This window comes from Sceloporus occidentalis, unplaced genomic scaffold (genome assembly GCF_023333645.1).
Source record: "Sceloporus occidentalis isolate IW3139 unplaced genomic scaffold, rSceOcc1.0.p SCAF_240, whole genome shotgun sequence".
Lineage (NCBI taxonomy): Eukaryota > Metazoa > Chordata > Lepidosauria > Squamata > Phrynosomatidae > Sceloporus > Sceloporus occidentalis.
Genome location: NW_028317220.1, coordinates 39,628 through 51,754, shown reverse-complemented (window position 1 = coordinate 51,754; position 12,127 = coordinate 39,628). Strand labels below are relative to the sequence as shown.

The following is a 12,127-nucleotide window of genomic DNA, read 5'->3' as shown; positions in this document are numbered from 1 at the left end:
TAAACACATTTTTGATTTCTAATGGTACGTAAAATGTAGTGGTGTGCAGTCCTTTGCAAATAAATAAATGTGTTTTAATGCCTTGACCTTAATGCATACAAGTGGCTGTAGAAAGCTGGCCCATTATACCCAAATGCAGTCGCCTTTTAATTCCTACAAGAGTGGCATGGAATACGATGTATCAATGTCACCTCCCGAGTAACAAGGACATGCTGCTTGATCCCTTCTGAAGACTCGCCAAGGATTAGGGAAAGGTAGATCTGCTTATTGAGATGCTACCTTTCTGTTCTTAGCCGGCTTAGGTGTCCTGGCAAAGCCGTCTGCGGGAGTCGTGTTCTTGTTTCCAGCACCGTTGCGTATTTCTTTGAATATTTATAGTCTGAACAATTTATATAAAGTTTTACCCTTCTGCAGAAGATTGCCCCAGAGAGACCCAGCATTTGTTTCATAACCCACCGGAGCGGAGATTATTTTGAATTAGCCGGTCTCCCCAGTGCTGTTTTGGGGGAATGGCTAGCAGTATATTGCTGAGCTTTTAGGATTGGCAGATCAAATTCTCTCTTAGAAACCTATTTTTCACCAGCATTTTTTACTGTTTTGGATAAATGGTGAAACGTCCTCAGGTTCGTTGTATGGTGAAATTTTGTTGTCTCTTTTACAGGCTGGGGAGACAAGCCTCCTGTTCACCCCAAGACTGAAACCTCCTGGGGAGAGCCCTCATCTCCATCTACTGCGGTGGATAATGGTACTTCTGCATGGGGGAAGCCCTCCAACAGCGCTTCAGGGTGGGCTGATGGCTCTACAGAATCCCCAGAGACATATGGAAGGCCAAGTGCTCCAGCTGCTGCCCCTGTGCTGTGCAAACCAGGTGTGGGCCTAAGAACAGCTTTTACCCTAACAAGCTTTGTCCAGCGGGAGGCCTGTGTTCTGGGTGCATCAATTCAAACGCTCTTATTTCATTCCCGAGTCTGCTTGAAAAAGCCCGTAGGTTTCTTTATGTATCTCTGTAATATGTACCGGCACCTCTGTCCATGCTACTAAACGGCATGTTATCCTTTTATGTAGAAGAACACCACCACTTGAGATAAGGGACAGTAAGTATTTAATAAAAAGTTGGTACCCAACGAGTGGATATCTTTGTACACCAGCAAGGATTTTAAAGTATTAGGGAACTCTTTATAAAACTGTTAGAATTAACAAAGGACACATCGACATGAAAGAGTAATATAAGTAACACGTTCCTAAACTGTTCAACAAATTGAGAGATGAGTAACATAATTATTAAAATAAACAAAGCCCATATAAATAAAATGGAACTGAATACACGTGGATACCTACTCATCTGTGATGACTTGCCTGTATCCTCCAATTTACTGATTGACTATCGTATCCTTAAATAAGTCATCTTAATTTCTTCAGCTTCAGAGATTTTCAAAGAGTTTTAGTTATTGGTATACGGTAGTGAATCCTGATTCTAGTTACACAAAGCTTATTTTAAGCAATTGTATTAGCTTCTCTGTTAACGCTTTTGCGGTTGTTCCAGTCTTTTCTATTTTGCCACGTTACAAATGAAACCGTGTTATGATTTTCAGCCCATCATAGACGGCTCAAGTTTCCTATGTGGGTTACATAGTTTCCAACCAAACATACTAATCTCCCAGTTTAGTATTGATTCCGGCACTTAATCCATATACGTATATTTCAAATTGTTTATCTTTTGGTCTGCGGAACGGCAGCGTTTTCTCTTCTGATAATTTCACGCTCCCAGTGCAGAGCCTTCACGTCTTTTTTTTTTTTTTTTTTTTTTTTCTTCTTTTCTTCCTATTTTCAGCTTCAAAATCTATGCAAGAAGGCTGGGGTAGTGGTGGAGACGAAGTTAGTCTTGCCAGCCAGTGGGAGGATGAGGAGAGCGACATGTGGAATAACGCTGCTTCCCAGGACAGCAACTCCTCCTGTAATTCTTGGGGGAACGGCCCCAAGAAAGGACTTTCTAAGGTGGGATTTGGACTTGTGTAAATCATTCAGGGAGACATTGTTAAGTCTTTCATTATTCTTGTAAACCCGAAATATGTCCCTTGAAAATTCATGTTCCACCTGCTCTTCCTGACTAATTATACCATTTGAGACACTATACTCTTCTACTCTCGAACTCATAAACCCTGCCCAAGAATAATTATTTAACTGATCATGCCAGTTTACTTAAATTACTAATGTTTCCCTAGAAACCCCGCATGTTCAGCCTGCGTTTTTTATTTCTCAGTTGGGAGTCCCTTTAAGTTTTTCCTCACCCCCAGCTACTTGCCATACAGGAGATGTGTTTAGCTGAGCACATCTCCTGACACGTGATATCAGCAATGGCTTGGTGAATATCGAACCAGAACATCTCCATGCGTAGAAAGTGCACCAATAGATCACAGTTCACTATCCTGATATATATATAGATAGATATATATATAGATATATGTTCAATGAATGTATGTACAGAGTACTTTCATATGTCTTCATTGTTCAGGTGCTGCCTGGGATACTGGAGGGTCCCTCTGATTGTTTTCTATCATGTTTTCTCAATTTCCCTTTCTGATCCATTGTTACATGTGATCAACACAGGGCATGAAGACTTCAAGCAAGTCAGATGAGGCCTGGATCATGAGCAGACTGACTAAACAGCTCACTGACATGGGCTTCCCAGTAAGTATATGCAACTGACTCTACTTACGTGATCTGAATCTTTCCACTTTCTTGACTTTAGGGCATTTCCCGCACATCACATAGCAAACCCTGCTAAATGAGTAAGAATTCCCTGTATTGCCTTAAACAAATTACAGGGAGCTAATCATTCTTAGTGGTTTTACATTATCAAATGTCCAAATAATAATGGTTTTATATCCTGGGAGTGGAAATTTAGTTCTCTCACAGCAGTTGTGATGAAGACACAGAGAGAATGAGATGGTTGTTAGAATGGATCATCGTCAAATGGGTGGAAACATGGCGTAAAAAGCCAACTTTTTGTAAGCTTGATGAGACCTGAATGAGAAATAATGCTGTTTGGAGGGAAGGTTGATATGTCTAGGAAAAAAGATTGGGTGCATGAGAAAATAGTGCCTGCGATTCATGTAAATACAAACCCCTTGTCATGATTTCCAACAGAAAGAGCCTGCTGAAGAGGCCTTGAAGAGCAACAGTATGAATCTAGACCAGGCCATGAGTAAGTATTTGCAGGAATACTACATAAGCCCAATACATCCACAATATTTGTGTTATGAACATTTCAGTAGATTGTCTGGGCGAAATATTGTTTTCATTTTTTGTGTTTTTATTAATCGTACTTATAATAACTTTCCCTTTGAGTGTAATCAATAACCAGTAACTAGAAACAAATCGGATGTTAAATTTATCAACACTTTAGAAAAAGTTGTTGACCACATTTGTTACCTGACTTTGGGAAATCACTGGGCAGATGTGGTCTGTCTCCCTGGGCTATCCCGGGCTATACTTGCAAGGAGGTGTTCTGCTGCGTTGTGTTAAAAGCTAATCAGTTTCCATGGTTATCGATTCACATTTAAAATTTTGCTCTAGAATTTTCTTTCTCGTAACTGGCCCTTGTGACCTATTAGGTCGCACAAACTGGTTTGGAACCTAAAATGTAATTATATCCCATCTTACAGAGCTAATATGACGGCGCTATGTAAATCAATAAATAATAGTGTCCTGTTCTTTTAAATTGAATGTATAATCTTGTGTATTAGTAGAACATCTTTAGACACTTTGTAAACTGTTTCTTTGTTTGGTTTAAATGTGTTAGGGGTGACTTGTCCTGTTTATGTAATAGTCTATTATCTGCTCTGTACATACTGTAGGAGTCTATTCCGCAGTGCTGCCTCCTGTCATGGAAATAGTACATATTTTGTTACCTTCTGGAGATGCCAACCAGCTGAAATTCAAATATGTGTCAGTTCTGCAAGACTTAGCTACGCACGGTAACCTTGGTCATTATTTGGACTGTTTCCTTGCAGGTGCTCTTCTGGAAAAGAAGGTGGAGATGGACAAGCGTGGATTGGGAATGGCAGACTATAACACAATGGTTGCCAAACCCTTGAGCTGCCGCCCACCACCGATCTCCAAAGAGTCTTCCATGGACCGTCCCACGTTCCTTGACAAGGTAGAAATGGTGGATTTCATATTCTTGCCCTCTCTGAAATGTGGCACATTGCAAATATCTTGTAATCTCAAAATTGTGTCAATCATTATTTAGCCTTATTTGCAAATGACAGCTGACCGCCTGAAGCCACTTTTGGTGTAACTGTCTGGCAAGTAGTGTAAATCACCAAGAGGCCAAATCTGTTAACAGTAAGCGCTCAGCTGTCCCAGGTCTTTCTGTTTAAAAAACATTGTGGCTCTTACCTCTGTATTATAGAACACCATGTAAAATACATCTTGTGTGTACATCAGTGAAAGTCAAACGCAGTGTCATGTTCCACTGCGTGCTAATTCCCGTCCAATAGTTACAACAAACATTATACTCTATATGTAAAAAGAATCTCTCTTTCTGTCATTGTAATATTTGTGCTGCAAAATATTTTATTTTAAAAGAAGAGAAGTGCGTATGTATGTTCTACGCATACGTAGGTTGAAATGTGATTTGTCAGATTGTTGCCATCATTTGATGTCCGGGGGGGGATTAGCTGCCCCGGCCCTTCACTCAGATAAGACTTGATGTCTGCTGTCCCGTAGAATGTAGGCTGTGGGGGCGAAGCAGAGGATTAATGTTCTACTGGAGGAACAGCTGAGCTACAGAGAAATGCGGACTGCTGGCCACATGTTTGTCTTCTAAATGTCAGCAAAGCTATTAGATCATGAGAAATCCATCCTGCTGGCTCTATGCCTTCTCCTCCTGGACTAATGTTAACCTCTTACATTCTCAAGAAGCTTGCTCTTTCTCTAATTCCATGTTCATTCTCATTTGTTCAGCGTGGTTTTGTGGGGCAAGTTACCAAATCCCATATGGAATTACTCAGGAATAAATGCCAAAAGAAAAAAACAAAACACCTAATGGGTCGCAATTACCATCTTGCCGGTAGGAGGCAAGGCATTTATTTCTGGTTTTAGTTTCCGTATTTCAGACTTTAGAGAGAAGCACTAAAACCATATTTATAATTGTCTTAGCAATATCCCCATTTTAAAGATTTCTAGTGATTGGTCTGTGATCCTGTGCAATATTGTTTGGACCTGTTTAGACCCCGAAATGTGAATGCTGGTTTGGGGTCATCTTTGCTTTAGGATCATGAACTAATTGTAGAAGAGGCCAGATACAAGCATCATAGACCAGAAACAGGACTAGGGCATAAAGGAACTTTGTTGGACAATGATCAATACTGTAGATTTTACCCCAGATACACAAGTTATTTTTCTAAATAGCTGTTCCATGTAATAACGCCTATATGCTAAAACTCTACATCCGTCAAGTGACCCCACTTTTTTTATTTAATTGAAATACCGCATTTGCTCGATTATAAGACGACCCCCAAATCTGAATATTAATTTAGGAAAAAAAAAGAAAAAGCCTGAATATAAGACGACCCTATAGGAAAAAAGTTTTACCAGTAAATGTTAATTCATGTAAACTATTTTTTTTTAATAAAAGCTATGATTGAGAAAAATATTTTGGTTTTATTTCCTTCTATTTTCCAACCTGCCCCCCCCAGTTATGCACATCTGCCCCCCCAGTTATGCACATCTGCCCCGGAAATGCCTTATACCCACTATATGCCGCTGTGCCCCATGATATGCCTTTTAACCCTATATGCCACTGTGCCCCATGATATGCCTTTTGACCCCCTATGTGCCACTCTGCCTCCAGAAATGCTTTATACCCCTATATGTCGCTATGCCCCATAATATGCCTTTTAACCCCCTTAATGCCAGAGTGGCATATAGGGAGGTTTAAGGCATTTCAGGAGGCAGAGTGGCGTATAGAGAGTTAAAAAGGCATTAAGGGGGTTAAAAGGCATTTCATAGAACACTCTGCCTCCAGAAATGCCTTATGCCCCCCATTTAACACCCCCCCCCCCCAAACTTACCGGTGCTTCTGACTCCCCTGTCATGCAGCCAGGGCAGCGTGTAGATGTCTACGCGATTCGCGTAGAGAACTTACGCTGCAGCCGGAAGGAGGTGTGGCTATCAGCGGGGGTTGTCTGCGTCCATCGCGCAGACCTTCCCCGGCTGTCAGAGAGAATTCCCCGTGCCGGTGCGGGGGATCTGCATCTTAGTCGTCTCATAGTCAGACCTGTTTGAGGTCTGATTATAAGATGACCCCAATTATAAGACGAGGGGTATTTTTCAGAACATTTGCTGTCATTGGCTGTCATAGAGACATAGCGTGCACTAACAGTTGCAATACTGCTTACCTGTTTGGTTGGGGCTGTGATAACTTTAATGGTGAGCTACACTTAAAATGCTGTTCTCATCTCCAAAGGTAGAATTCTGCTATTTGTAACTCAAAAAATCCCTTGGTAATCATAGTTTACCATTTTAATATTTACCAATAAAAGTTATATTTTAATTCAGCCAGTTGTTGGATGCCAATAGGCCTGTCCAAAATGGTCAGCTGGTGCAGTTGTGTAACATTTAGGTGAAGATGCACTCCTCTGGAGACATAATTAGAAGGTTCTTACTGTCATCATACAATGTGCAAGATCTACATTCTAGATCAGTAAACTTTGTCAACGTCTAGATATAAGGGAAAGAATGTTAAAACCAATAGGAATCTGAAATGATAGCTGACTTTTAAGCGTATGTGCTTTACATAGAAGTGTCCTCCACGTGATATGAAGGTCACATCTTATGTCTCAGACACATTTGTTATTAACCTTAAACCACAAATTACCTGTGGGGACAGCAGTAATCACCCGTTAAGTTACTAAAGCATCTAAATGAATAAATGGCTATTTGTTTTAAACACCCTGGTCTGTAAAGCCAACATTGTATGGTCATATTGGGTCAGGAATTTGGTCCATGCATATTTTCAATAACGTAACATTTGTATGATGTATTAAGTCACTTTTTACTGTCGTGTTGCAGGTGCCTTTATCAGCTGTTCTGTATTGTAATTTTGCTCTTTTCTCTTTTTCTCTTCCTTTCTATGGCTCTGACTTCACTCAATGCCCCACACACATCATGGCTCCTTTCATCTATCTGCTGCTGGACATGGCCCTTCAGCTCACCATCTCTCTCTCCAATCAGGATGGTGGCCTAGTGGAAGAGCCCACTTCTTCACCATTTTTGCCTTCACCAAGTCTGAAGCTCCCCCATTCGAACGGGGCACTTGCTAATCAGGCCCTGGGTGGCATGACACCAGGACTAAGCATGCAGAACTTGAATTCCTCTAGACAGGTGAGAAATGGTCACTCTCTGCCTAAAAGTGTCCATACAACGTGTAGGAGGTCCCCGCACATAAATGAGGTCAGGTTCCTGGAAAAGATGATGTTGGCCTACATTATATAAATTGAGTTAGAATTTTCCCTGTAAATAAATGAAATGGGGCTAAGTTAAACTTGTGTTTTGGTCCAATAAAGGGATAACCGTCAACTAAAACCTCCGCTTTCTCCTGGACAGATAAGACTGCCCATTCTTCTTATGAAAATGTTTACTCGGCTTCATTAATGACACTGAACCAATGCAGTGTGCAGTTATCTAAATCATACATAAGACAAGCACATTTTAGAGTAGTATAATGTAGGTAAAAATGGTTAAACGGAAGAAAATTTCTATTGGTCAAAAACCATAGGTTGAGTTAAAATAAAGACTGCCTGTAGAGCATGTTATCCTTCGACCATAGAATAAATAAATGATCATTCATTGCAACGAAATAGAGATTAATTGCCCTTAATGCATATGTAATCTCTCTTCCAATTCTTTATAAGCCATACATTTGTAATTCTTAGAACCATTTTGTTAACTTTACCATAAGGTGGTAGCGAGGTAAACCTATCTTAGATATATCGGTACGGCTTGTGCTTAAAATGCAATGATTTAGTCCCATAGTTGAAAAAATTTACATATTTTTTGTGTGCACAATACACACATTCTTCAAACCAGTAGAAAGCAATGTGTAGAAAGAGGTATCCTTAGCTGCAAAAAGATGTATCGGTGTCACTTTATAGATAACTGCTTATTGTGTACAGTTCTGAAGAACCTGGCTTCAGAACCACATTCATGATTTACAGAATTCAAAGAAGGCTTCTCAAAATGTTACCGGGTCTTACTAACAAATCACCCCAAGGGCAGATTAAATAAAGTTCAGTAGGGAGGCATTTTTAGCTCATTAAATACTTCAGGCTGTACTGTTGCATTGTAAGTCAAGTGGCAGGAACAACCGCTTGGGCCTTAATAGTACATCCTTTGTTCTCGGTGAAGGGACTGTGGCATCAGCGTTGAGCCCTTTTCAGCTAATGCCAAGGTTCGCAGTTCATCCGTAAAGGAGCCTTTCAGCCAGTAAACTAGACGAGGCGAGGATTTGTAGTGCCTTACGGCATACAGACACCCTCAAAACACAACTTCGCAGTGTCCTGAAATCCTTAGGGTGGTCAATGTAACTAATTATTACTTGGAAATGTCAACATTATATTTCTGAGGACAGACTTATATAGCTATTAATTCAAAATATTAGGCGGCTTAACATTGAACTGATGGCATTCAAACAGATCCTAAAAGTGCGTAAAGGCTGCTCCACAGTTCTCAAGCAATCTTTCCTAAATGTGTTTCATTCTGCATCTTGAAAAATCAATTTTATGCAGTAAAAGGTGCTTGTTTTTCAAACCTTTAACTTAAGGCCACGCAGTGTTGAAGGATATCTCCTTTGTCTGTTTTTGTTTAAATATTACTGTATGATTGGGTTGAATCAGTGTCATTACTGAGTTTTAAAAGAGCTAAAAGTACATTTGTGCTGATATTGCACACCTTCTAAGGAAACACTCACCTGTTCATTCATTCACTCGCCATATTCATTGAAATAACCTAGGAAAAGGGAGATATCTGAGTGTACATACGTGCATATTTGACTGGTTTATGTTGGTAGCTGGTGTGGGTGTTCAGTTCTATAAAACATTTATCAATATGATCCTGATCTGTCCTCATCTGAATACTCAATTGCTCGTATAAATGCTAAATAATTTATTTTTGACCCGAGCAGCTTGAGTGTTGCTTGGCAAGTCTTAGTAATCAGCTGGGAAATGCAGGTACCGATTCATTCATAGAGATTTCCATGTATTCTCCATCAGATTCAGAGTGGCAATCTGGGTATGTTTGGCAATAGCGGAGCAGCACAAGCCAGGTCCATGCAGCAGCCACCACCGCCAGTGCAACCTCTTAACTCATCCCAGCCTAGTCTTCGTGCTCAAGTGCCTCAGTTTTTATCCCCTCAGGTAAGTGGATGATAAACGCAGTATAGAGTAAGGCTTGTTTAATGTCCAGAGTAGAGTCTAGGGTAGTTTTTTGGGGGAACGTCTTCGGATACCTACTGGTTTGTTCTCAGCCATTGGCTTTGGACGCTGTTATGCTTTTGGTGAGGTTTCTTTCCACCCTCATGTTTCCTTAATCCTCCCAGAGAAATATTTTTTTATTAGTATAATAAACAGCTTCAGTTTTTGCATCATATAATATTGTCAGGAAACTGGAAATTTGCCATTAGCATGTGTTCTAGCTCTGTAATCTTAATCTACTAAACAATAGCATGGCTCTGTTTTAATCGCCCAGCTGGACGCTAAGAAATCTCCTAAAATATTACATGACTTTCAACCATGGCAGCCTCCAGGTCTGTAGATGAAGATTAGCGGTACAAAAAGAGATAAAGCCAGTTTGTGTCAGGGCTAACCTACATCACGGTTTACAGGTGACAAAATATTTAATCTGTGAGATTTTCCCGTGTAACCATTTGCAGCCGTTAATTTCCATCAAGTTTTAATATGTTTTGAGATTTATTTATATTAAGAAATTCATTTATTAAAATACTGTGTGTGTATCGTCATGTAATGGCAGCACGAGGCTGACCGGTAGAGCTGTGTATTTTGCTGGTGAATGATTCCTCTAACGATGTCCCCCTCGGTTCCGCAGGTTCAAGCACAGCTTTTGCAGTTTGCAGCAAAAAACATTGGTCTCAATCCTGCACTATTAACCTCGCCAATTAATCCTCAGCATATGACCATGTTGAACCAGCTCTATCAGCTGCAGCTGGTGAGTACTAGTCAATGGGCTACAAAAGCTACTAAGAAGCCAACCTAATAGTCCCCCTCTAGCCCATTAAGATGGGACAGGTATATGTTAAGGACTTTTACAGCAATTAAACATAACAGCCGTATGTCGATCAGTTAAAAGTATATATGCTCTATACACACCATATGTGGTTATGGCTAACCGCTCCTTACACATGTAACACGGACCTGTACATATATTCTTTAGAATTGATATACAAGAAAAAAAATAGCTGTATTGAGGTTTTTTTTGTTTGTGTTTTTTTTTTTTTTTACAATGCAGCATTTTAATAGCAAATGTCAGTTGTTGTGTTCAGTATTATTCTGCCTGGGGACATGTTTATGGATTAAAACATTTGATTATTTCTTAGAAAAACCTTTTTTTTTTTGTGTATTCAACATGTTACTCTGTCCCCCCCACCCTTCGTAGGCATATCAGCGTTTACAGCTCCAGCAGCAGATGTTACAGGCTCAGCGTAATGTTTCCGGACCCATGAGACAGCAGGAGCAGCAAGTAGGTCACACCTGCATCCCCTCTCTTTATGTTACTGGCAACCACAGGGTTAAACGAGTAATTCACATTGAAAGGGAGAGTGGGCATTGTGTTTTTGGCTGGCACTTGTTCATAGCTGGTTTTCACTGGCACAAAATGTCGTATATACAGTGGCCAATGTTTCCCGATCTCTTTTCCACCTGTAGGTTGCACGTACAATCAATAACATGCAGCAGCAGATACAGCAACATCAACGCCAACTAGCACAGGCGCTGCTCATGAAGCAGCAGCCCCCTCCTCACCCATCTTTGCACCCTTCGTCAGGCAAGTCGGCGCTGGACAGCTTTCCATCCCATTCCCAAGCACCCGGCCTGGCTGATCTGCACACCAAAGAGCAGCAGTCTTCATCCAACACCTACCCCCCATATCCTCTTGGTAAATACTCAGTTGCCTTTTTTTGTTTTGAAGATAATTATGTAGAATGGTCTTTTGTGCATTTGTACTAGTAGATGAGCCCTGTATACCGTGTGTGTGTGTGTGTGTGTACTACCGTTCAAAATGTTGCGGTCACTAAGTCATTTTCATGGAAAACAAGGCAGTTTCTAGCCAATAAAATTGCGAAATTATTTTCTAATCATCAATTAGCGAACACAACGTGCCGTTGGAACACGGGAGTTGGTTGCTAATAAAGGGTCTCAGTATGCCTATGAATCAGTTGTAGGTGACAATAGTCAATTACAACATTAACAATATCTATACTGTATTTCCTTTAAAAAACAAGGGGATTTGGGGGATTTTTAAGTGTGTGTGTGTGTGTGTGTGTGTGTGTGTATATATATATATATGTATATATATATGTATATATATATATATATATATATATAGTATACCCTCACTCAGATATGTCCTTTTTGCAGCTGCTGGTATGAACACCAACATGAATGTGAACAGCATGGATTTAGCGGGCAGCTTGTCGGTGAAGGATACATCTCAGTCCCAGTCTCGCCTCCCGCAGTGGACTCACCCTAACTCCATGGACACCCTGACCAATGCTGCTTCTCCTCTCGACCCGAGCCCCGGCAAGTCCAGTAAGCATATTCTGAGTTACTATTTTAGTAGCAGCATGAAGCGTGAATTGGTCCTGAAGAAAATTCTGCAGCAGTAAACCAATGTTTTAATTGTAAATTGTTCATCCCATGTCCTGTAGGGCTGATACGTGCCATAACGCAGAGATTATTTAACGAAACAGATTTTGCATGTTTATTTGTTACATCTTACATTTTAAAACATTTCCTATTTCATTTTTTTGTCCCCCTTGTCCTACGCAGTTTAATGTATTCCCTGGGCAGATTTATCATACATACTGGTAATTGTACTTGGCATGTTTCTG

The 12,127-nt window shown here is 40.4% G+C and overlaps 1 protein-coding gene across 3 annotated transcripts in view; it reads left to right on the top strand.

Moving 5' to 3' along the window:
* The window catches only part of LOC149276410 (trinucleotide repeat-containing gene 6C protein-like), a 33,837-nt gene that overhangs the window by 15,772 nt on the left and 5,938 nt on the right, over positions 1–12,127 (top strand). The window contains exons 5-15 of one of the 3 annotated variants that reach the window (XM_089503671.1): positions 662–868; positions 1,832–1,995; positions 2,608–2,688; positions 3,148–3,205; positions 4,014–4,159; positions 7,240–7,389; positions 9,276–9,419; positions 10,108–10,227; positions 10,675–10,758; positions 10,944–11,172; positions 11,655–11,825. In XM_089503671.1, the coding sequence (XP_089359797.1) occupies positions 662–868; positions 1,832–1,995; positions 2,608–2,688; positions 3,148–3,205; positions 4,014–4,159; positions 7,240–7,389; positions 9,276–9,419; positions 10,108–10,227; positions 10,675–10,758; positions 10,944–11,172; positions 11,655–11,825 (1,554 nt within the window). Of the gene's footprint in view, positions 1–656; positions 869–1,831; positions 1,996–2,607; positions 2,689–3,147; positions 3,206–4,013; positions 4,160–7,215; positions 7,390–9,275; positions 9,420–10,107; positions 10,228–10,674; positions 10,759–10,943; positions 11,173–11,654; positions 11,826–12,127 lie in introns of all 3 variants that reach the window. The other 2 variants (XM_089503670.1, XM_089503672.1) reach the window with 2 other exon arrangements.